The 26,476-nt window shown below is 40.6% G+C and overlaps 1 protein-coding gene across 1 annotated transcript in view; it reads left to right on the top strand.

Moving 5' to 3' along the window:
- LOC114066560 (catenin alpha-3-like) overlaps positions 1-26,476 on the top strand; it is a 173,674-nt gene that overhangs the window by 111,296 nt on the left and 35,902 nt on the right. Inside the window, exon 6 of the mRNA XM_027901339.1 lies at positions 8,241-8,422. Within this exon, the coding sequence (XP_027757140.1) occupies positions 8,241-8,422 (182 nt within the window). The remainder of the gene's footprint in view (positions 1-8,240; positions 8,423-26,476) is intronic.

Here is a 26,476-nt window from a genome sequence, read left to right as displayed (position 1 = left end):
ATTTTGAGTAGGTTCTGTGAGCAGTAATTTTGACACTTCATACATAGCAAAAGTAGTCATGATCTATCAAAAGCATTTAATTTTCTTGCCAATTTTTAAGACAGTTTCAGTAAAGGGGAGAGATTAAGTTAAAGTCTCAAGGTTGTAGCAGTATATTATATACTGTTACAAAGTAGGACTGGAGAGAACCCCAAGAACTTGGCTAATCCAGCCATTTGTCCCGAGGTAGAATAAATATACTCCTTCCTGACACATATATATATACATATATATATAAATGAGCAATTTATCCTTTAAGACAGTGATTTCTGTCTGTCCTTTTGGCCTGTTTTTCTTTCCTTTGGATCCTCTGCAGCTGGTTAATAACTTCCTAAATTTTGTGTCCAGACTATTTATATACTACTAAATGCATTCAGCCACCTATGGTCTCAGCAACAAGCACTAGTGTAAGGTTTACACTGTTTTCTCCTGTATACATACTTTGGAATGAGTTTTGGATGAGGTTTACCCTTTTGCCAACTACAAATCACCACCCACAGAACTGCCAATAACTGGTTTTGTCTTAGTTTTGTGCTAAGGTGTAAAACCTCGTGCTTTTCTCAGCTGAAATATATCCCGTGATTTTTTCAGGTCAGTTCTCAAGTTTCTCAAGGTTGCTTTGAATTGTAAGCCAGACCTCTTCCCCTGCAAAGGTGTGATGTGCACATGGGGTTGTGTCATCCATGGCATGATTAGTGAAAATGTTGACTAGTGCCAGAATCAGGGCATTCCCTTCAGGACTCTGCCTTCTGGTTTGCTGTGAGTTCTTCATAAGTATTCTGTGAGTAGTTTTCTAACCAGCATCACGGCCACCCAATGGCAACTACATCTGAATCATATTTCCCTAGATTCTTTATAACGATGACACGAGAATCAGTGGCAAAATGCTATCAAGGCCCAGATTTATGACGTTGCTTTTTCATGTATAGCCCTATAATGCTGGGACAAAGAGAAATTAGAATAATATGACTCAGTTGCTTCATCTTAGTCAACCTTTTTAGCAGTGGCTAATGCAAAAATGGTATTAAATATTTTCTTGTTATCTCCCTACCAATTTATTCAATTATATTCTATCTAAAAATAGAGGGGAACTGTCACGGCAGCACAAATGAGGCATTCTCTGAACTTCAGCAGGCTTGCTACAATTCTTGAAATTGAGAGAAGACAACTGATGACAGTAGGTAGTAAACCTATCAAAAGAAACACATCTTCTCCCTGCTGTCAGTAATCACACACCCACACAGTTCATCTTCTGGGATGTGTGTTCACTTTGCTGTGAATTGCTGAATAGCCACCATTCTATTTTTCACTTCTTTATCCAAACTCCAAAAAAATTATTCCCTCAGTAGGAAAAGTAGGGTTCTGTAGAATAGTTTTTGTCTCATGCTCACCTTCCTGATAAAATGGGTTCATCAAATCACTGAGTGGTTTGGGTTGGAAGGGACCTTAAAGATCACCTAGTTCCAAACCCTGCCATGGGCAAGGGTGTCACGTTTGTTCAAGAAAAAGCAATTAAAGGTCACGATTGGAACTGCTGGTTGAAATATATTACTGAGCTTTGAGTGACTTGGAAGGAGTCCTGTTCACTTTCACCAGATATTCAGCTGGCTGCAGCAGGAGAGCAAGAAGAGAGGTCAAATGGCTCCTTGTGGCTGCTGAGTTTGTGGGGGAAAGAAAAGCTTAGCTCTTAAATAAGGCAAGGCAGGGACATGAGTTGGGTCTTTTGGGATCTCTGTCATTATCTTATATCTTTACTGTGTGAAAAGTAGGTTATTTTGTGGTTTTGCTTGTACAAGCTCTGAAAAGTTTTTCACATGATCAATCAAAGAGTGGTGTTTATTTCTTCATAACCTACAAAATTGCAGAAAAACAGTTTTTCTCTTTTCTGCTCTGTAGTTACATGAGGTATTGCAGCCTACAAAGCAGGAAGTGTTAAATAATTTTCAAAAAGAGGTTATTTGCTCTTGCTTTAATGTATTGTGATACTTTTTGTTGCTTTTCTTTACTTCCTGGTTCCTGTAAGTGATAAGAATTTTAGTGGCGTGGACCTGGCCAGGCATTTGGTTTTAGGGGTCAGGAAAGAAAAAAAAAAAAAAAAGGCATGTGAATCTAAGACTTTGGGACAATAATCCTAAGTTTAGATAAAAGTCAAATCCTTAGAGTGAAGCCAGGGACAAAAGTAGGCAAAAGACCAGTTCTTTGGGTTGGGATCTTATTGGCAAGTAATGCACCTGTGAGAGGAGAGTCAAAATCTTCCCCAAGTAGTTACTCCATATGTGTCCTTAAATGACCTTAAAAGTTCAGTTTCTCCAGTGGATAATTACCTGAAACTTGAAAGGGGTTGGAATAAAAAGAAACACTGATCTCACAGGCTAAGTCAAGTTGCAAATGGGAGAATGCAAATAACATGAGCCCAGTGCTGGAGAATGCAGCTAAAATAAATAGACTTCTGGGGAGTTAATTCAGGGAAATTAAAGACAAAAATCTATACCTTTTTTTTTTTTTTTAATAGAAGAAAGAAAATATTAAAAATATAACTGCTTCTCTCACGTAGTCTTAATTTTGTTATCTGCTACTGCAATAAAAACATTTTTGTCTTAGAAGTAATGAAAAAGTAATTTTCTCCTGGTGGACAAAATAAACCTGCAGTCATATAATAGCATTCATTCAATTTAGATTTTTATTTCACAATTACCATTATGTTGCCTATTTTGATACCAAATCAAATCTGTGCTTAAAAGAATGTGTATCCAATTGTTTTATTTTGTTGCTGTACATGGTTTTAAAGCAGTATGAGGGAAAGGAGAGAAAAGATAAGGTCAGAATTATAGTTTCCTTTGCCCCTTTGTTCCAGTGGATAACATGTCTCATTGTACCTGAAGCTCATTATGGTTGGCAGATAGCAGGATGCTGTATGTCACAGTTCCCTCATTAAAATGTCATCTTTCTTGTGGTTTCAAGATCCAGGCCTGTGATCTTGAACTCAAACCAGTACTGAAGCTAGGGGCTTGGAAATACCACAGACATCCACTGATCAGCAAACACGCATCAGATCATAAAAAGGTCTCTTCCCTCTGTAGACCAACTCTTTATTTTTGTTTCGTACCTTTCCCATTGTTGTGGTTTAACCCCATTTGGCAACTCCGCCCCACATAGCTGCTTGCTCACCCCCCACCTTGGAAAGGGGCAGAAAATAGGAAGAGTAACAGTGGGAATACTTGAGATAAAGTCAGTTTAGTAGATAAAGCAAAAACTGTGCACATAAGCAAAGCAAAACTAGGAATTCATTCCCCATTTCCCATGGGCAGGCAGGTGTTCAGCTCTTGCAGGTTTCGGGGAGACCTGCTGCAAGACCTCAAGGCACATTTTGCATTGGGAGACGGGACACACACACGAGATATGTGACCCACAAAATGGCATTTATTAACACAAGATGAGAGTTTATATACAGGGGGATACAGAAAGTTCTGGTACAGGGGTGGGTTTCTGCTAGGAAACATCAAATCCAGAGGGTTTCTGATAAGGGGACTTGGAGAGATAGGCCTATCGGGATATGTCTATTTATTCAGGGGGAAGGGATAGCTAGGGAGGAAGGGAAGGTGTGGTCTTGGGGGAACAGGAGGGGGGAATCCTGCAGAGGTCTGTGAGGCTGCTCCTTGTAGCTGGGTCTCAGGCAGTTCTGGGCAGCTGTTGTTGCTAGAGGCTCCTTTCTCTGCAGGCTTCTGCTGGTCCCACCTCCTACATATCCCCCTTTCTTGTTTTTCAGGACTGGAAAAGCTTGGGAAAAACTCTTAGTCATGGATTTTTTAGCACAAAAAATTAGACAGGGAAGGAAGACAAGGATAGAGAAAGTGATGATTAGGAACAAGATTATTCCTTTGACAATCTTGTTGACCCAATCAGAGAGGGAAGGAAAGTGAAGCCAACTAAAGAGACCTGAAAAACCTTTGTCTTGGTTTATGGTGATAAAGTAGGTGGAAGGCAGTTTAGTGGGTCGAGAGAAACTTTCAGTAGGAAGAGGATAAGGTTGGGAGTTATTACACTATGTGGTGGTGTTAGTATAGATGGAAGAGTTGGAGGATAGGTTAGGTTTTAGAGTAAGGCGATTAGTAGTGGGTTTAAATCTAAGGCAAGTGGTAGCTACAGACGAGCCTAAAAGATCTCATTCTTGGGCATCTGTTTCTAAGGTTCCTTGACGTAGGAGAAGTTGGGAAATAGTGTTTGAAGAAGGAAGGAAATTATCTATAAGGGAAGTGTTCTGGATAAACCTATTCCAGTCAGGTATACCCACGAGACAGCTTTTAAAGGGGTGATTCACGCTATCGAGGGAAAGGCACATTGTGCCTGTATTGGTGGCTTTGGCTAGGGTGATCCAGACATTCTCTGCCGGTTGCTGCATTCAGTCTGGGACTGAGAAGGCTAAGGTAGTTCATGGTGGAACAAAGGAGAGAAGGATCAGGAGGGCTTGGAGTCCTCTAGGAAGGGCTTGATTTTTCTTGAGGGGACTCATCTTGGGCTGTTCCTGTTGTGGAGTTGGCCCAATAGTGTAAAAGGCTGAGTGGACTTCTTCCTGAACTTCCACAGCTTGAGGAGTCACATCTATCCATCGTCTTGATACTTGCTTGGTGTCTTGGGGTGCTGTGTTTCTTTGTACGACAGCACCTGTAGCTCTATTCATTGTGGCAGATGCTGCATGTTGCTTTATAGATGCAGAACTTGGTGCTTGGTTCTCTGAAGGGGTTGTTTTCAAGCTTTCAGTAGATGTAGAAATTGTCTTTTCAGGAGTAGCCTGGGTTTTGTTATTTATTGTTTCAGTTTGTGTGCTGGAAGTAACTACAGGTATCTGTGTCTCTGCAGAGGTCTGCTCTCTGGAGGCAGGCTGCTGGAATGTAGCTTGCCGCTGTGTCTGCATTTGAGGCAGGCTAGGAGAAATGTCTCATGATGAAAGAGGCATTTGAGCTGGGACTGGAACCAAATGTTGCAGCGGTGCCGCTGGTGCTTGAATTTCCTGGACGCAGCCATGACATTCGGTGTCATGTGATGGAGGGCTGGAGGGAGTTCCCCCTGGGTCACGTGAGAAGGCTGGAGCTTCTGGGGCTGACTCACTCGTCCCCCACAGGAAGGAGGAGTTTGCCGGGACATTTGAAGGAGGCGTGAATAATTTCTGTGTCTCCGCCCACTCTCGACCCCCTCCCTTTTTTTGTGTAGTTCAGAAAAGTTTTTGCGCGGTTTTCTTGGTTCTTTGTTCTCTCTTTCACCATCTTGGCCGCCCCGTGGTATCCCCCCACCGTCTCTGTGTTTGTTCTCCCCCCACTGTCCTTCCCGGGGCCCCTGCCGAGGTGCCGCCGCGTCTGCATTGTTGGGAAAGGCTTGGGGCGGGGGTCGCTCCGTTTCCAGGGCTGAAAGGGCTTGGGGGGGTGGTGGGAATCTGCATTCCTGCCGTGGCTTCTGCCTTTGTTCGTGTCCGCGGCTCGGGGGGGCAGGGGATGCTGTGATGCCGGCGCCGATCCCGGCTCTGCGGGGCGGGGGAAGGGCTGACCGCAGTGCAGCTTCTCCTCAGGCTGAGGTGGCCGGGCGGCAGGGGGAAGGGGAATCAGGGTTTGAGCCTGTTGTGGCTCCGATTTCTCCCGTTGGGTTTTTTTCTGTTTGTTTTTCAATTGTGGGGAGAAAAGTTTGAAACTCCGTTTTGTCTTTTCCATATTGGAGAGTTTGTTTCCCATTTTTTAAGGTAAAAAGGGAGGTTGGTTCACTCACTCACTATCCCCCAGGCAGTGCTGCAAGTACCGGTCAGGTCCTGAAGCGGGGTCACAGCTGCGGGGTGGGGGGTCCCGGCGGGCGCGACGTCTGTGTCTTCGGCGCTGGCTGTCCTGGGACCGGTGTCTCACGTAGCTGCGACGAAGGGGACTGTGTGAACGTGGTGTTCATGAAATGGCTAGAGTGAGTGAGGTCTTAGGGGCAGACTGGGCTCCGGAAACCCAATCCGCCAGTAGCTCCAGTGAACAGAGACCTTTCTTAATATAAGAAGGGTGGATTCTGCTCCACGTTGAGAGCGCCATCTCTTGCAGGTTTCGGGGAGACCTGCTGCAAGACCTCAAGGCACATTTTGCATTGGGAGACGGGACACACACACGAGATATGTGACCCACAAAATGGCATTTATTAACACAAGATGAGAGTTTATATACAGGGGGATACAGAAAGTTCTGGTACAGGGGTGGGTTTCTGCTAGGAAACATCAAATCCAGAGGGTTTCTGATAAGGGGACTTGGAGAGATAGGCCTATCGGGATATGTCTATTTATTCAGGGGGAAGGGATAGCTAGGGAGGAAGGGAAGGTGTGGTCTTGGGGGAACAGGAGGGGGGAATCCTGCAGAGGTCTGTGAGGCTGCTCCTTGTAGCTGGGTCTCAGGCAGTTCTGGGCAGCTGTTGTTGCTAGAGGCTCCTTTCTCTGCAGGCTTCTGCTGGTCCCACCTCCTACATTCAGCCATCCCCAGAACAGCAGGGCTCCATCAAGCATAATGGTGACTTGGGAAGGCAAACACCATCACTCTGAATGTTCTCCCTCCCTTCTTTTTCCCCCAGCTTTATGTGCTGAGCATGACCCCATGTGGTCTGGGGTATCCCTTGGGTCAGTTGGGATCAGCTGTCCCGGCTGTGTCCCCTCCCAGCTCCTTGTGTCCCCCCAGCCTCTGTGCTGGTGGGGTGGGGTGAGGTGCAGATGCAGCCTTTTCTCTGTGTCAGCTCTGGTCAGCAATAACAAAAACATGGTTATTTTACCAACATGGGTTCCAGCACAAATCCCAAAAAGCCCACAGTAACTACTGTTGAGAAAATTAACTACCCCAGCCAAAAAACAGCACGCCCAGCAAGCCTATCCTACCACCATGAGGAAAGTGTGTCTCTGGTCTATTTAGTTATGTGGGGTTTTTTTAACAAAACAAGAGAGGTAGTCCTCAAAATAGTTCCACTTTCTAAGTCTGTGACAGTAGGGTAATTCTGACCACTGTATGTGGTGGTTCCTTCCACCCTTAACCATTCTGTGATTCTCTGTGATTCTGTGACTGCAATTATAACATAGCTACATGTTAGGAAACCTGTAATTTTCAGTAATTTATATAAATGAGAAAATTAACCCTGTGCCAGTGTGATTATAGCATAAATAAGATCTCTGAAAAGACATGGCTTGAAAAACATCTGCATTACATGTAAGGCTGATTGCCTGTTATACTAATTATAAGTAATTCACTGCTTTAACTTTCCATTTTGTTGATGGTAGATAATGTTTTATAAACAAGAATAAGTCACAAAATATTTATTGTTTAATTGCAGAGTAATTTCAGTGTGTTAATTGTTGCTGCATGTAGTTGTGAATTCCTGGTGGGGACCACTTTTCAGGGAAGGTGCTGGATAAGAACCACAATGGCAGTAGAGCCATCAAGACCAACTGCTTCCAGGGGTATTATGAAGGGCCAGGACTTCCATGTGGCCACATAATATCTTGGCCCCTGTCTGCTTCCTGGCCAGTGCCTGACACAGGAGGTTTATCTGACCCTTGTATGGAGAAGGCTGATGATCTTGGTCGTGAAGAAGAACATTAAGTAAAATATTTCACTCACCATTTTCAGGAGTTTTTGGTAACCTTATTCACATACTGATTTCTGATGTGTTCATCTGTTTATCTTCTGCAAAGACTGAATATCCATCTTTGAACAATTAAGTCTTTTTTGGCTCTTCAAATGGTAATGTAGAACCTTCTCAGAAGAGAGAACATGCATACCTGAAAGTTCTAGGACAATTAGCCCTTTTCATTGATTATTTCCTATCTGAATTAATACTGCATTTTGTATCTTGCACATATATCATACTTAAAAACACTTAGGCTCCTTAACCCTAAGAAATAGGAGCAACTGTCAGTCATATTTCATTAAGGCTCTTTGGAAGAATTTATTCATCTTTCTCTTGCTATGTTAATATTAATGGTTTCACAAACACCACTGACCCCATCACACTGAGGTAATTTATTTGGCACAGACAAATGATAGCATAAAGATTTTGAAACTTAGAAGTGCTCAAACTCGAGCCGTTGGCTCAAGCCACAGTGGTTTTAAGCTATATGTTTAATAATGTACAGCAGTTTTGTTTTAAACAAGAAAAATGCTCTGACATGGATGTTTTACTAATAAAAATATTCTATGTTTTAGGCCAAGATGACTCAACTGCCAGAGGCTGAAAAGGAAAAGATAGCTGAGCAAGTGGCTGATTTCAAAAAAGTCAAGAGTAAGCTTGATGCTGAGATTGAAATATGGGATGATACCAGCAATGACATAATTGTTCTGGCCAAGAGGATGTGTGTGATTATGATGGAGATGACTGACTTCACAAGGTAATTATGCAAAAAAAAGGGTCTTCGATATTTATAAATGTTGGAGGCCATTGTCAAATTGCTCTGGCAGCAAATGCTGAGTTTTTAATATCAGGTGACAGCATCTTTACAAAATGGAGTGGCTAAGCTAATGTAACACACTGGGAGCAGTACTGAACTGTGAGGAGGGAGCTGGAAGTTTTGAGCTGTGTTTGTCCTTATGTTTTTTTTTCTTTGTCCTCTTTTATTAATTTGGTAGGTGGGGTTTTTGCACATCCTTAGCACCCTATTTCTGCTCTTACTTAAAGGGAAAAAAACCCAAAATAATCTTGATTTTAGGCAGTATTTTTGTTGTCATCTGTTTTCTTTCTGCTTGTATCAGACCATGTTGTCAAACATGAAACACACTATACAGAGCCTACCCATGGCAGTGCACTTTTATACTCATGCATATTTTATATCACATTACCTGCTCTTGCTTTCATCAGAACTCTATCATGCTGCTATATGTAGCTTTGAAGAATGAAGTGTCCTGTAGCAAAATAGCTGTCAAAGCTGGCCTTTTTTTCTGCTGTCAGTGTATGTTCTATATGCTTGTTTAGCAGGAAACAATCTTAAATTCAGGAGCTTTTTCTGCAATGCACTGAATCAAATGCTCAGTAAATTTCATCAAAGTAATTATACCAAAGGAAGATGGTGATGGTGTTGTCTGCCCCCATTACTGCCTCCCCAATCTGGTTAGAAGTAAAATAGTTGCTGACAAGTGAAGCCTTAAAACACAACCAGTCCTCCAAGACACTTAATGTCTTATAAAATAAATCCTTTCATGCAAGGTATGAAGAAAAATCTCAACCTCTTTGACAAACTCTTTCGTTGTGTAAATGAGCAGCATTACATAGGGCTGGACCAGGTAACAAAGCCGGGCTCTACTGTTGGCTTGTTCTGGGGAAGACAGCTGTTGCATTTTATCACACTGGCACCTTCCAAATTCACCTTCATGTGAGAGAGATTTAAAGACCTGCATGGGGAACTCTGCAACCTTGTTCTTTTTAAGAGTATATGATTTGCATTGGGACCTTTGAAAAAGAACATTCTGTGCCATAAAGCCAATCTTTACAATTAAAGTCACCTCTCTTTCCAAAATTCTTTATATTACCAGCTTTAGATAATCAAAATTAAGAAGGCCAGCTCAAAGTCTTAATTTTATATCTATGGCTCTCAGTTGAACATAGCATAATCTGCAGTTTAGAGTCAAAGAGGAGCTCTTGATGAAGTGCTTCTGATATCCAGAGAGACCGTGGAGAACTCTGAAATTACTCAGCTAAAATAACTTACTTGAAGGTAAAGTTAAAATGTTTTGTGGAGAGAGAGTGAAAATCCTAGTCTGCACTTCAGAGTATAGTAGGGAATATCATACATTGTTGGAAGAAGGAGTCTGATTATTCTCTTCCAAGTTTTATGGATTGTATTACTCTTTTTACTTCACGGACATTTATATTATAATTTGAGGTATGCAAGTACATACTAGAATATATTCCTGTGTTATGTGTTTAATACTCAAGTTGTTATTTCTTGGAGGGAGGATCATCCTAACAAGTATTTTGTTCAGGGTCGAGGGCCCTTGGTAACAGAAATCAAGGTCACCCTGTAATACACAAATGGTCTTACAAAATACTTTGTATCTTGCCTAACTTTATCTCACACCTTTATATAGCTGGTTTTCAAGATGTCCTTTAGTAATATGGCTTCAAGTTTTGTTTCTTCTTCAATGTCAGATGAAATCTTGTAAAATGGAGATTTGTATCTATCTGAGCAATAGATGAACTCCTTGTTGTTTGCCAAAGGTGGCAATTAAGTGCCAGCTGGCTTTTTCAATTCCTGCTCTGTAGAAATCTGGGAATAGAATAATAGAATTATTTAAAGTGGAAAAGTCCCTAAAGATTATTGGGTCCAACCATTAACCCAGCACTGCCTTGCTCATAGTTAAACCATGACCACAAGTGCCACATCCACGTGTTTTTTGAACACTTCCAGGAATGGGGATTTCCCTACTTCCCTGGGCAGCCTGTTCCAGTGCTGGACCACCCTTTCAGAGGAGAATTTTTTCCTAATATCTAAAATAAACCTCCTCTGGTGCAACTTGAGGCCCTTTCCTCTCATCCTGTCTCTTGTAACCTCGGAGAAGAGACCAACCCCACCTGGCTATATCCTTCTGTCAAGGAGTTGTAGCGAGTGAGAAGATTTTCCTTTTCTCCAGGCTGAACTTCCTGTTCCCTTCTCTGGGCACACAAAGGATGTGCAGCAAGTACATGTACAGCAAGCACCGGCTCACCTTAGGGTTTGAGCTTTCCAGTCTGTAACTCCAGGTCCTGGAACATGGAAAAAATAAAAGATCCTGACATTTTGTGTTTGTAACATCAGAAACTACTCAGACAAATAGCTGATTTCTGTTTTTCTTCGAATGGTATAACCTTGCATTCATTGTTACTTAATCTCAATGAGAGCTTTTCAAAGTTTTTCAAGGTCAACTTTGCATTTCTGTATTACCCTGACCATTTGTGCAACAGTAATATTTTCAACTAAAAACAAGTTAATATCGGTATCAAAATAACTCATTATTCAGAGAGAAGGTAATTGGGAGTGATGTTGGCATAAATTGTTGATATGTATAGCTCATATCATTAATAAAAATACTCTGGGATGACTTCAGTGAAGGCTGCTGGTAATCAGTGATTACTCGGTGGAAGTTAGGATTGCTGCAAATTGTAACCATCTGAAGCAGCTCATTATAGCTTAACTTCCTTATTTGATTATAGGGCAGATGCTTCTGATTTTTTTGAGTCTTGGCAGAAGGGACCTGCAGAATCTCATTTGAAACAGTTCTTTTCCTACTGAACAGTTGTGAGCATGTCCTCTGCAAATAGACACTAGGCCAGACTACCGTAATTATATGTAATACTTATTTTTCCAGCTTTTTTAAAAACTTTGTATGTGATACATGACATAAACTTATTGAAACTTGCTGATGATGAACTGGAAAAGTAATTGAGCAAGCGCAGTAAGGCATTGTTGAAAGTTTGTACCAGCCAGCAGCAGCTGCTCATTGGTAGTACGGAGATGATAATCAGGCCTCATTATGGAAAACCGGTTATACTGATTACTGGAATCTATTCATCTGTTAAAAATTCTGTAAAAAACACACATATTTGCAGTAGTAAGCTTTGGCCCTGACGGGCAGAAGTGGAGGCAGTGGACACCAGGCATTTGCTCTGCTGAAAGTGGCTCTCTATTCCTTTTGGACTCCAGCAGACTTGTTTGTTGGGGATAACAAGTTCGTGGCAATTTAATTCTGTTTGCTGAAGGTTATTGCTGCTAGAAAGAAAATAGTTTGGTAGAGGTTTCTTTTCTGACCTTCACTTTTCTGAAAATGAACTGGATTGTACTTTTAGTTTCCCTGGGAGGGCTACAGTGAATGAGGCAAAATGAACAAGGAGTGTGAAATTGTTCCTGTGTTGCCATGGCTTTAACAGCAAAGGCATTCAGTGAAGCTGAGAAACAAATGAGCTATCAGTGGATCTGCTTATGTTTTCTATCCTCAACCTGGAGCTGCAGCCCCATCCCTGTCCTTCTCACGGAATTCCATCTCAACTTGGCTCTGCTGGCTTCCCCCGTGGCTGACCAGAAACCTGTACTTCTGACACTGGCCTCGTGTCAAAATGAGCAAAGCCTGGAAGATGGTTCCGGTGTGACTGTGCCTTCTTATCCTCCTCCTAATATGCAGAAGTGCTTTGTCACTTCTCTGTTCAGAGGAGCTGGGTGCTTCCAGAGCACCCAGGATCTATCCAAAGTGCTTGTCTGCACCTCCTCTGAATCTGCCTGCTGTACAGAACTGTACAGAATAGGGTTTTTTTGGTTTTCTGATACCTTGAGGATTCACTCAGGATAGCAGGGAATTTGTTTTCTTGGGCTGGAAGGGGTTTAGGCTTATTTTTCAACTTCAAGAGTATTAGGCTAAAAATTATCTGGAATGGGAGATGTTTCCTTCTTTCCACAAAGCCATCATGTCTGTAGCCCTCATATGACACACTCTGTAGCCCAGCAATGATGACATTCCTTAGAGGGTGGACGCAGTAGGTATGGATTTACATCTCTATCCACGGAACTCTGTCTTAGCCCAAACTCTGTCAGTGTTGTGAGTGTTGATCTGTGTTATGGAGAAGGGAAACAGGATTTCAGTTCTTGGTTCAGCTTTTGAAAGGCTTTAGTTTCTTGGACAAGGATGAGCTAATGAGGATTGCTTTGTCCATAGCTTTTTCCTGTTGGCGATCATGGATGATTTCCTGATTAGTGTTTAGTGTAGGTCCCATTTTGGATTATTAAACTCTCAGGGACAGGGTGTCCCTGACAGTGCAGTGTGTGCAACATGATGATTGCTGTAGATTATTTCAGTGCTGTGATATTCACTTTGCTTGCACCTGAAGTACCAAGTACCTTTGTAGTCTGAGGCATCCAACACCTGAAATGCTTTAGCTGTACAAGGACCATTACACATTTGAAAACTCAGTACAAAAATTACACCTACTGGTTTCAAAATGAAAGTTCCTTGTGGTTTTGGGCTTCCACTTATTCCAGTGACAGATCTGACCTGCTGTATGGGAACACACAAGTTTAAGGAATAACTTCTGTCTCAGCAATAAATGAGTTTTCTTCCTTAAACTGAGCTTTTAAGCAAACCTAATTCCTGGGAATAATCTCTATAAACGTAGTGCAGTCAATTAATTTAATTCACTGCTTAGACTTCAGCATATGTGACACTGTGACATTGTATTGATGGGTGGTATCTGAATGAGAGATTAGAAAAGTACTGGCATATAATCAAGAAGACTGCACTGGTGTTTTTCAATGTACAACATGCAGAATTACCTGTAAAAGGAAGGGGGTGTGAAAGAATAGGGATTTGGGTATGTATAAACATACATGTGTGCTCACATAATTTGAATTTTTTTTCCTTCCTTGGGTCCTGTTACATTTTCCTAGTGCAAACACACACATATTCAATCAATGAATATTCATAAGTTTAAAGAGAAGTTATAGCCTTTAATTTTATGGGGAAAATGTATTCAGTCACCTGGATCAATCACACATCAGTGTTCCATCCTTCTGCTATGTTTTCTATAGAAGTAAATATCAAGAAATCGCCTGACCCGCCATAACAGTTTTAATAATATTGCTGTGAAAATATTCTAACTTCTCTGCTCATTGACTAAAAAGGCACAAGAAAAATTGTAGGATTGCATTTGGTTTGGTTTGTTTTCCCCTAAGCTTTATGTGTAAATGGAACAGGATTTTTGTTTTCCATTGCCATAGCACATTTAAAATTAAAAAGGTATTTACCAATAATTAGACATAAGTTCCCTTTTGCTCACATGTGTATCTAATTCAAGCAGTGCTTAGGATAAGAACACTGGAATTTTTAATTCACACTGAGAAAGCAGCAAGAAGGGATTGATGGTTTAAGCATAAAGGGAGCTCTTGAGAGTCAGAACTTGGTGAGAATGGTTTTCATGGACAGCCTTAGTGTTTGAATCTTGTATACCAAGGAAAGTTCCTTCACACAGAGAACTGCAGGATGCCCTCATGCAAGATTTGCACACGTTTTGGTGATAGGAAAGAATGCACCAGGGCTCAGGTAAGATTCAGACATACAAGGCAGAGCTGGCTGCCACGTGAGAGGTGATTTTGAAGACACACCAGGGAGAGACCAGTGCTGGTAACTGACTTTGCAAGGCTGTTTCACAGCATGTGCTAATGGCATGGAGTCCATGGATTCAGGATTCAGAGTGCCTGATCGAAGCCTCTGTGACAATCCCTCTCAATATTCTGTGGTATAAGCAGTAAATAAGAGTCACTGGGCTTTTACCCCTTACCCATATTTTAGGTTATTAGATTCCAAATCGGGCCATATAAACACTTTCTTTAGATAAAGAGTTCAGCCCTTAGCAAACTATTCAGAAAGTGTCTCATATTTGCTCTTGCTGCTTGACACTTGCTTCGAAAATGGCATCGATATCAGAGTTAATATGAGAAATATAGTAAAAATAGCAAAACAAATTAGCAAGACTTGAAAAAATAAATCTAACAAAGTCATCCTCTAAAAGCTGTCCTCCTTTATCCTTACAATAAGACTAAATGTAATTCTGCTTTTCCCTCTACTACTTCCAAGGATTGCAGCTTCACCTAAACTTTGCTCTGTTTCACTCTTGTTTAGGACCAAGTGCAGCTGCCCCATCTAGCAAATCTCCTCACCAGAGAATAGCCACAGTCTACAACCTTAATTCATCTGGTCTTCTAGTCTTTGGGAAAGCAAAAGCGGGATCTAAAAAGAAGATGGTAGGTCAAGATGGCAGTCGTGTAGTTACTGGGATTTGAAGAGAACATGGGACAAAAATAACAAAGAAGGAGGACCAAGGAGGGATTCTATTCCTAGTCAAGTTTATCTGTGAACCTTCTCACCATAACTCCCTATTTGATTTACTTTTCCTGGTGCCCCTTTCCACATCAGAGTTTCCTCTTCAGCCCATTTCAGATGCTTCTGAAAGTCTTTCATTGCACCCTAAAATCCACTGACCTAATTGCCTCTTTGTGGCCCCATCTAACCCTCAGATTTCCAGCACCTGCATCCAGCTTCTCTAATCCACCTGGCAATGACATGCCTCAGTCTTCTTCCTGGTTACCAACCCAGTTTGTCACTGCCACAAAAGATAATGGTACCTTTATTACTAAAGCCCCTGAACCCATTAATTGCCATTACAGCTACTGTTCAACTTCAGATACATGTATGAATTTCCCCTTTCCTTCCCCTCCCTGCTCATATCGGGGAATTCATTGATTGGCATTATTTCATAAAGCAGTCTGGGATGCTTTTGAGAGTCCATATCTACTCAATGTTTGCATCATAACCTGCATATCAGAACAAACAACTTTCACTTTATTTCATCAAAAATCACCCAAAGATTGTGAAAGTTTTGTCAACGGGGTTCTGCTCGACTGAGCCATCAGAAAGGACAGAGTTATTTTGGAGAAAATTACTTCGGGCAAAGATGATGATGATGAACCTTCTTTAGGATTCTATATTAAATAACTTCTACTTATGTTAACTATATAAAGATGTTATTTAAGGTAAATGTGTGCGTACTTGCACGTGATAAGTTATCATACAGGCCTTGTCAAACAGAACCACCATAATTTACTTGTTACAATGCAGTAGATGAAGCAGATAATTTTACAGTTAAAATGAGCAGCAGAATTGCATTAGCTACAGTGGTGTAAATGTTGTTTAAGGTTTTGCAGTGTTACAGAATGCTGACTGTCCAGCCAGAACTACATGTAGTAGCCTCAGGTGGTTGTTGCTCTCAAATAGAAACATGGGCTCTCTGGTTTGTGATGAATTGTTGAGGTGTGTCAAGTTAAATCATACCGTGTAACACAGTATCAGCTAGTACTGCTCAGTATTCCTGAATGTCACAGAGCTTCTAAAACTTACACAAACTTTCACCAATAAGTGAGGATTTTAAAGGCAAAAATCAAGTATTTGTGTCCTCCTGCCCATCTCAAAAGCTTTTGACTGAGTCTGAATATTCTTCATGGTACTACTGTATCTTGATTAATGATACTTACATAGAATATGGTAGTTCATACAATACTCCTGTGGATGCTTCTGCCACTTTTATAGTAAAAATAGTTTCAGCTGATTCCAAAATACATGCACCAGCAAATAATTAATCGTAATTGTCAATTGCTGCTCAATATAGTCTAAAAGGTAAGTGCTAGATATTCAACCTTTGATAGTAAAATTTCTAAAAAAAATTTATAACATCCAAATATATTAGTTACTTTATAAATACTCTGTATTTCAAAATGGAAATCACCTAGTGGGTTGAAGTCTTAGAACCAAAAAGAGAAACATTTCAGGCAAAAACAACCAAAAATCATTAAGTTTGGCTCTATGACTCAGTATTACTGTAAGTATTAGGTATCCAATTCGCCTTTAGGCTAAATGGATTTATTTTCCTGTAATATGCATAATTAATGCCAAGAGTATTATTATTAAACAAACACAATAAATCATGGATGCCTAGTGTGGTTTAGATGCTTCTGTTAGGGATTCCAAGATCAGAATTGACTCTCAGACTGGGACACAAAGAGGTTCTAAATCTATGAAAGGCTGCAGCTGAAGAGGATGTTGGATAATAAGATAAACAAGCCCAACTTTCAGATCCTTGCTCTTTTGCAGGTTAACAAAGCATGTTAAACACTTGTAAACCAATACAGCCAACAGCTAATTACCAAAATAATAAGCATAAAATTTCTTCCTTTCCTCTGCAACACTGTTGTGACAAAATGCAGCTGACTCATGTACAACTGCATTCACTGAACATTTTTTTTGCTATTGCTCTTAACTGGTCTAGAAATACTCAAGGGAATGGATAAACTGAAGCTCCATGTCAGCATCAAAGTAGGAAGAGGACAGATAATACACCGGCCTATGTGCATTGGCTTTGTTTTTACAGTCTCCTGTTCCTTTTGTGTCATCAGCCATTTCACCCACTTCTGTTCTCACTTCTGCTGCATTAAGTAAACCACCTGCCTTCACTGTCATAACCCTAAAAGACATGTTTTCTCCCATCCCTCGGTACTGCTGGCTGGCTGCAGTCAGCACATGACATTCACAGTGCCCCTGTACGGGCAAGATAGATTCTAAGTCCCTGAAATTGTCCTCAGAGCAGTCATACTGGGAAAATACAAGCTCTTCAGCAAAACATCAGGTCAGAAGGAGGTTCTGTTACTATTTCTCCCTTTTCTTAGTGGCATAATTACATTGTGGATATCTTTCTACACTATAAGGATGTGTAATTATTTCACTGTTCATATAATTGCCCCTTTTCTTGGAAGGATGAGGCATTCACATTTTTGTCTTTAATTTAAAAACTATTTTTTAAAACCACACGTGTTACTTATGCTGCTTTCATTTCTTTGGAACAGAAATGAAAATGAACATAGTTCTTTCCTATTAATGAGCTTAACAGTTACACTCAAAATTTTGATAGGAAGGTGACAAAACCTTATTTTAGCTTGATAGTCGACCCTCCTAATTTCAACTTCTATATTGTCATTGCTTACAAACTGGTTTTTTTAATTCTTGTATTTCCTACAGGAAAACCAGGTATTGATAACAGTAGCAGTGCTCAGAAAGGGAGCCTTTTCAATGTAGACATGAAGTTCATTTAGAATAATGTTTTCACTGAGTTGAAATAAACAGCCACTTCCCAGCTAGAATGGAAAATAACTCCTACATTTCAGGTATACAGTTAGAAATTCAGATTCATTATAACAAAGAAAATTCTACCAGTTAGCTAGTTCAAAGTTTATGTAAAATTCCTTATCTCAAAAATTCTGGTGGTGGTTTGCTTGTGGGATGTTTTTAGTTGACTTAGTGCTGGACTGTACAAAGCCACTTCTGAATCATTTCTTGCATCCTATGGAATGCCTCATAGCCATGGAAGCTGGGAAGATTAATTCGTTTGATTAGAGCAATTACATGCTCCACATCTGAAAAGAATTTTATAAATTTAAGTCCAAGAAAATGTGTTCCCTTTGAAACTGTGAGCCTCTTAATTCTGCTGTTTCTGTGGAAATACTTGGTTTGTGCTGACGTACTGGTTACACCTCAGGTATGGGTAAATAAATTATATCCATGGGCCAAAAAACATACTGACATAGCCTCCCTGTCCCAGTACCTCTAGGTGTAACTAGTATTTCCTTGAAAACAGTTGGTCCTCAAAAAAATCAGAGAAGTAACAGTTGTTGCTTCTTTGTTATTTTTCCTGTAGTCCCATATAAGATTGCTAAAAATGCAAGAAATAAGTTGAAATCTTAAAATTAGTCTAACATTTATTTCAGAGTACTTAGCATTTCTTGATCCCAGTACTATAACAGGATAAAAGCTGAGGTAAGAAAGCTAAGAGATAAAGAGATGGTTGTTGGTTGAGCAAGTCAAAGACAACTTAATAGAATTCAGACATACTCAAATATAGCCAAATCACAAATAAGGCAGACACATGGATCTATCTAGCCATTGACAGGAGTCCATCCAGGACTACTACAGTCAACTATAAAGTCACAGTGTACATTACAGCAAATACAATCATAATTTAGTGACAAGTTGTATCTCTTGTGCCAAAAAGAGAAGTCTTTTGCCTTTCATCTTCAGGGACTACAACACTCAGAGGAAAAAGTATTTTCAGAACTCCCATATAACAGATCCTGTCAGCAGAGACATCACAAGTGTAAAGCAACAGTAGTTCAGGCAGTAATTTAACAGCTTCCAGGCCAGTTTTCCTAGGCAGCTGGAAAAGCAGTACCTGAGCTGCATTAAACCCGGCATGAAGGCAGGTGTGCCTTACATCAGTTTAAGTTGTGTTCTCATCACTTAGTAGGGATGGGCAGAGGGGGTGTCAGCTGCTCAGCAAGGTGGGGCTGAGCACCCCAGGGGTGACAGGTACCCATCAGCTGTGGGGTTCCACAGGGTCAGCCGCACTCTGACTGGGGCTCCTCTGGTGCCATCCACAGGCATCTTCTCCTTGTCCTTGGGCCAACAGGAGTGAGATCCTGAGATTGTGAGGATATGGGCTATTGTCAGGGAGCAGCAAGACCAGCTGCTCCCTAAGGGAGGCAAGCCAGCATCCAAGGGTAATCCCAGAGCAGACAGCCCTTGCACTGAGCACTGCTCAGCTCAGCAGCATCAGGATATCAAAGGAGCACAGGGTGCCCATAACCATCGGCATCCCAGACAAGGTAAGCAGCCAAGCAGCTCTATGGTCCATTGAGGGGTAAAAAGGAGAAGGGGCCAAAGCCAGACTCTAGCATGTCCATGAGCAGTCCATCCAGGAGATAGGATGCTGGCAAAGGAGGTCCAGCATCCAGCCTGAGGGCAAGGCTGGAGACAGGTTTATATGTGAGTCAGGTCAGGGACTGGGCTGGAATGCAGGCCAGATCTAAACCGGAGGTCTTGGCCAGTGGGCAGGGCCATGGTAGGGTGAGCCTGGCCAGCACTATTAAGGCCTTTTAGTGCACTCAGGCCGTGACACCTGGAATAGAGGGAGCTGATTGTCAGTCCATCCTGATGGCTCAGTTCCACCCAGAAGGGGAAGCCAAGATATGAGGTGTCATAGTGACGTGTTATGATTTGCTGTTCTTATGATAGTGCTCAGGGAAGTGACAGCTCTGCGAGCATTCTCCAACTGGCACGTCACTGAATCTGCCTTTTGAACCTCAGTGCCTTGGCACAGGACTTGTTTTTATGTTTGTTTTGCTCAGGCTGTTGCTGGGTAAGAGCACCCAGCAATGTCTCCTAGGAAAATCAAGAAGCAGTCATTAAAAAGGCAAAGCACCTCTCCCAGCTTTTTTTCCCCCTTTAAAATATAGGCCTATTTTTATGGAATTTATTTGCTATATTTTGTACATGCTATATATTTTTGGCTATAACACCATTTGTTCAGGTTTCTCCTGAATTAATTAGCAGAAGTTGGAAGCTGAAACCTTTGGAGGGTTTCCAAGAAATAAGACTGGATACTTTTGCAGTTATCAGCCCTTCACTGGAAGGATAGGCACAGCAGTGAATTAATTATGACCAGAAATTTGACATAAAATATTAGTTACTTTTTTTCCTGTGAATTTAATGCTGATTCAAATGAAAGTTTTGCTTACTTTTACAAGAGATCAGTTGTTTTCAGAGTATGATGTACACCCACATTTCTCTTGACAATTTATTGTCCAAGAACGAAAAAAAAAAAAAAAAAAAGAATTTATGGCAGCTATTGATTGTTGGCCTTGCTGGTGTTTATGAAATAGAAGTCTGGAGTGTAACTGTCAGGGCAGAGTTTGTGAACTTGATAGTGACAGATAGTACCCAATGTGGGTACATAAAAATGAGCAGTAACTGTTAAAAGAAAGAAGGCAGATAGTGAAATAGAAGGGCAGCAGCTTACTGGGATGTTGTTTTTATACAGCAAAAAAGGGTACTTTTGATGCTCTATAGGTTTTGCAGTGCTGGTCACCAGAATTTACTCTTCAGAGGTTTGCTTGTGTTTACCAGGAGGAGATGAATCAAGTAAAGGATTGTTATTTTGGGGGCTGTCACTGATCTTGGTAAGGAGGCAAATGGGCAGTCTGGAGAAGGCATTGAGGAAGGCTTGTTGTCAGGGACTTCTCTCCTCTCTTCCCTTAGAAGCAATGCTATAAACTTTGTATATCTAAGTGTAGATCAGAGTGTAAAATGTGAAAAATTATTGAGGCTATAACACATATTTTCCAAAGCAAAGAGATTTTGTAAAACAAATTCTTTTACATTCTTTTACATTCACATGTACAGGAATTCTTAAGCATTGGAGAAAAATCAGGTTTTGGACCTTTGTGTTGTTTAACATGCAGATGAGGTGAAGGCCCAGCACACCCTAAGCCCCGGGTTTTTAGGGTGCCCAGACATATCCAAATTAGCCAGAAGCTCCCAAATTTGTGTGTCTGACTTGGGTCATTTGGTATACCAGTAGTACATTATAGGCTGGGAAGAAGATATATGGTTATATTTTTCTCTACTGAAGTATATTACTTCAGTCATTCCTAAATTACTACTTTACTATTATTTTCCCTTCTTTCCTCTACTGGGTTACAGATCAGTTGTTTGATAGCACTGCAGCACTTGCTATAGTCACCCTTCTCTGTGCAGATGAAGCCATGTTTATTTCAGGGAGATAAGGCTTTCATCTTTCTAAAATTACTGCTCCTGTAATAGTTCTCATCACCTTCTTCACCCTACCAAATGTCTGGCTTTCTTCTCTCTGAGTGATCAATCTGCAGGAACTAATTTTGGTTAAACTTTTGGTCTCTTTATGGCTAAAAGTCAAGCTAGGATGGAGTTGCCATCTAATAAAATACAATTGCTGCCAGAAGCTGCAGGGTTGCAAGCAAGCTTACTGTATTTTCTGTGTAGTTAATTTTATTTATCAACCTTTTAGTTTAGTTTTCTTTTTGGAGTATGCATACCTCTGAGAAAAAACTATTTGCAAATGCTCACTTTGGGAGCATGGTGAACAACAGGAACAGTGCTGAACTGCTGTTTTCTGCTAAAATTACGACTGGAGTCTGTTCCAACCTTTTTTAATTAAACCAGGACCTTTCATAGTTCACACAGCTTGCCAATGATTTTCACACTTTTTTCTTTCAGCACTGTACAGCATTTTTTTAACACACAGTTTTTTATTCAGTACCTTTGGCAGCTGCTGTTTTGGTCCTGTTAAGGCATTCAAACTCTGTTTCTCCTTCAAGTGGCACTGATAGTGGTGTTCAGCTGAGGCATGTTCACACAAGTACCTGCTCAGCACAATGCTGCCTCCCTACACTACGTCTTCACTGAAACATTGCACCATGAATCTTACCTGAGCTGGTCAGAAGATGGCTAAAAGTAGAAATGTAGAGAAATCTACATGGCAGGCTTCAAACATTAGATCTCCTTTCACAGTTTTTTCTCATACCTGTCTCAGTCTTGAACTGTTAAGGTCATCTGAAAGCTATTCTTACTGCTAGGAAGTAGTGACGCAAACAATTCCAATAGCTCTGGATGCTCTGTGGTGGCAGAGGGAAGTAGTGACACTGTCCAGTATACCCTGGGTGGGTGTGAGCTAATGGAGGGAGTTTCAGAGTTCAGTAGGCTTTTTTCTTCATTTCATTGTAAACTTATTGAAAAGTTATTGTTTAAATATACCTGCTGTAGTCATACCTGTTTCACAGACAATTGAGATCATCCCTACATAGGCACCTCTATTATTCCCCTAAAATAAGTAGCTGACATTGTCACTGAGGTCTTTTTTGGACTGATGAAAAGGCCACGGGTCCTCAGTAAGCTGAGAAGAGAAATGAAATAACCAAAAATACAACCAGAGCTGTGAAGAAGGAAGGAGGGGATGTTGTGAGCACACTTCTTCCCACAGGCCTACCCCCAGGAATGAGTGCTGTCCTAGAGATGGTGTGCTTCTGATTAGTGCAGTGTCAGAGAAAGAGAAAGCAGAATAATGTCATTTCTGCTTTTCATTATTCAGGTCAACTTCCCACTTCCACTTGGATGACTTGTTCTGTTGCTGTCTTGATGTGTCTATCTCTTTTTTTCCCTAGAGCTGAAGGTAAACTGTGTAATCTAGGTCTAAAATTAAGACAATACTTGGCCATTTACACTAATACCTTTGATTTTTTTTTAGCATTAAGCAGTGGTTTGTTTTCAGTTTTGTTCATTGATTGTAATATCTTCTTCCTGTTGGCTGAACAGTTATAAACAGACCATAGGTCCCAGTTAATGTATTTCTCCAAGGTTTCTGTATTGGAATATACATGATTCCATTCCTCTCTCTGGAATGTCTTCATTATCACTGGCTGGTCTCTGTCGTTATTGCTTTTCAAGTGGGCCAGTCAGAGGTAGCAGATGATGATAACATGAGTATTCTAAAAGTGATTTCCTTAAAGAGTTCTCAGTTCTTGTACAGGAAGGCATGAGCTGCAGGCACCAGATGCTGGGCATCTGTTACCAGCAGCCGTGAGAGCTTGGTGCTACGTTACATCAAGGGTTTGGCGTGGTGTGGGAAACACAGGATGTAGCAGGAAAACGTTGCTCTCAAAGGAGTTACTGCAGTTGGAAGGGATATTGCAAGTGTTCAGCTGGTATTGCCTTTAATTTTGCTTTTATGCCTAAAATATGTTATTTACATTTCCAAGTATTCAGTGGCAATAAATGTGCAGGTCCTACCCAGATTAATCATTGCAGTTTACCTGTGTCAGGAACGTGCTGTTTTTCACGTGAGGTGTTTTTTTTTGCCGCTTTTCTCTACACAAGCCATAATTTTGCTTTTGAGACTTGTAGTTCAGCCTGGATTAATAAGAATGAATTAGTCTTTCATTTCTCATACCTTTTTTAACTGACTGTGGGATTTGTTTGAACTTTTTCCTCAAAGGGTACTTTCAGACTTGTCCATCAAATTCTTTCCAAGAGCTGTTCTTGTCAGTCTGGCAGGCCCCGAGGCCTCCCCCTAGTCATAAAGCTCTCAGTGGGCTCAGGTGCTATCTGGTTGTTCTTTGAAGAACAGACAGTTCATTGGGAATGCACATCACCTCCTTGTTCTCCCACATTCCCAAGGGAGAACCACTGGGACAACATTTCCCCTTGGCTTCTGACAGTAAGCAAACCAAACAGATTGAGGGTGCAAGGAAAAATGATTATGCAGATGTTGTAGAGGGAATTCCCCACTAAGTTTCTCAGTGACAGTGCCATTCCTTACATCTTGGCTGATGTGGGGAGCCTTCATCTTGTATTTCCTTTTCAGAGTCAGGCTGGGCAGTGTTTTTTGACTGAGTGAATTTTACTAGTACTTTGAGTTGTCTTCCCAACCAGGAGTAGGACAAGCCATGCTGTAAAGCTGTACAACCTCTTGATTCTGCTGATACAATGAGAGGACTGTTATAAATGTAAATATATAAATATATAAGTAAACGTGGCTGTTTAATGGTTGCTGAACTCTGAGAAAAACAGCTTTTCCTATCAGTAGAGCAGGTTCATTAGCACAGAAAGAGAACTTTTTGTGGACTGGGACAGAGCAAAAGCCTCAGAGCAGAAACCCTCAAAATTTTGTCGGAATTTCAGTGATCAAACAGCTGTCTGTACTGTATTCCTTGCCAAGGCAGTAATTTGTTCTAGAAGTTCTCTTCAATTTTAAGTACTGTTGGATGAGGAAGCAAGCTGCAGCTATCGTTTTAGACATTGGAATAAAATGTGGTTTAATACAGATAAAAAATTAGACAAAGTGTTTTTATTCGGGACTATCACATTATATTTCGGGCATGTTGTATTCAACTTAAAACACTTGCAGAGGATAATTTCCTTTTTCAGTCATAGGAGATTTCACCCACTATGATATAATTATACAGTTTCATTCGCTATAAAGCCTGTGGCAAACATATTTTCAGATGCTATCATCTTGACACAGCAAAGTGACAGTGACATTTGCTGATGACAAGTAATTTACCCAATTGAATTGTGTCAGTTGTGTTGAATGCAATTTTCTGTAGAAACTGCATGCCGTTTAAGAAAAGTTTCCTGCGTTCTTGGTTGTTAAGAAAACCTTGGAAGTACATAATTAATGTAATCAGGAATGGCCTGTCTTGCTGAGGTTACACCAGAAGTCCAAAAAAGTAAGGAATGATCCATATAAGCTCCAGATTCTGGCTCTAGTTTGCAGTCTCTGCAGCCAGGCATTTCAGCAGGTGAGTTCTTGCCTCACTGTGGGGAAGGAAATCCCTTCCTCACCCTAGGTGGTCTGCAGCAAGAGTGATGAATGCTCTCTAATTGCCAGTCTGCAGCAAATTCCTTACTCTTAAAATGGGGGAGGAAAAAGTAAAGTGAGTTGAGCAGCTCACTACTGTGTGGCTGCAGGAGAACTTTCTTACTGATGTTTGATGAGAGGGCAGAAATTAAGATTTTCCATGTTTTCACTGCTCTTATCTTAGACTCCTATAATATGTCAGTGTTGATAATTCAAAGTAGTATTAAAAATCTTTGCATGTGTATAGCTCCGTGTCTTGGCACTTGAGATATGTTGTTGTAGGAGAAACTTAGTTACCTACAGCATTTTTATTTGACTTTCATGGCTGCTGAGCAAATCCTGAAAATGTGACCCCTGAAAGCTTGGGAAAGGAAAAAAAAAAAAGTAACTACAAAGAAGTACGATGTATTATTTCAAGTCTCATGATATTTATTCCAGCTCTGTGGTGTTTTGGAGCCTGACTCATGATATTTGAGTGCTTGAGGCTGACGATACAAAGATTTCATTCACACAGCCTCACCGTTACACTGTGTCTACATAAGTAGAGCAATGAGGAGAGTTCACTATGAAAAATGTGGGAGATTTGGGAGGATGGGAACATATCCCTTTTTCTTTGGTGCTGTAGGGCTGTTGCTAATTCTTTGAGTCAACAGTGTAAATGAGAATTAGTTTATTTACTTTTGTTTTCACCAAAGCATGAGCAAGGCACATATCAAATTGATCAAGTACAAAGAAAATGCATTTCCTTCTAAAACTGTTCTTTTTTTATCATGCATATGATAAAATTTAAAAATTCAAGCCCATTGAGTCCAGCTTGTTCATCTTCAGTCAACTTGTAATAAAGTAAGCTTTATCTATACCTGCATGAGGGCTTAGAAATTAGGAGAAGAGTTGGTAAGAGAATATGACCACAGTTAAGGTGAGTACAAATGTGCAGTGGACATCAGTAGTGCTGGGATAGACTAGAAAAGGATATATTTAATTTAATTAACCATTATTATTCACATAGTTTGAGAAATCTTAAAAAAATGATGTTTGGCTATAACCAAATATTTCAATATTTACCTGAATTGTCAAATTGTCTGACTAAACTCTGTCACTAAGAAAATCAACATTTCAAGACAAGTGCGGTACTCTGGCAAGAAGAGGTGAGATTTTTCTACTCACAAGATGTTGAAGTTGAACAAGAAAAAGGAATTTGAATATGACTATCCTATTTTTCTCCTTTTGTCTAGACAGAAGAACTAAACAGAGAAGTAAAAACAGCAGGTTGCAGTATTCAGTGCATAATAAATTTAGGGTGTGCTGTTGCATGAGGAAGCAGAATTTAGGATGTGTGCATTCCTGAAGATAACTGAAAGGACCGATTTCCATTTGAGTGATCTGTTTCCTGGTCACCAGCCTTACCAGAAAGCATATTATTTCAAGGCATCACTCTTATCAAAACACATCTATATTAATTTTAGCTGATTTTCATACTTGTTACCATATTAAAGGAGGTTTCTTTCAAGTGAGTCTTTCATACAACATACATGTTATAAACACAATATGTTGTAACATCATTGTTGAAACAAAACTACAAGTTAATGGAGCTTTTCAGAGGCAATAGCAGGAAGGATTTTTTGGGAAATATTTTGATCCAACATATAGTCAG

The sequence above is a fragment of the Empidonax traillii genome, unplaced genomic scaffold (assembly GCF_003031625.1).
Source record: "Empidonax traillii isolate 1590-97213 ecotype Southwest subspecies unplaced genomic scaffold, ASM303162v1 scaffold774:size298837, whole genome shotgun sequence".
NCBI classification, from domain to species: Eukaryota; Metazoa; Chordata; class Aves; order Passeriformes; family Tyrannidae; genus Empidonax; species Empidonax traillii.
Note: the sequence above shows the minus strand (reverse complement) of the source record. Positions and strands in the feature narration are given on the sequence as shown.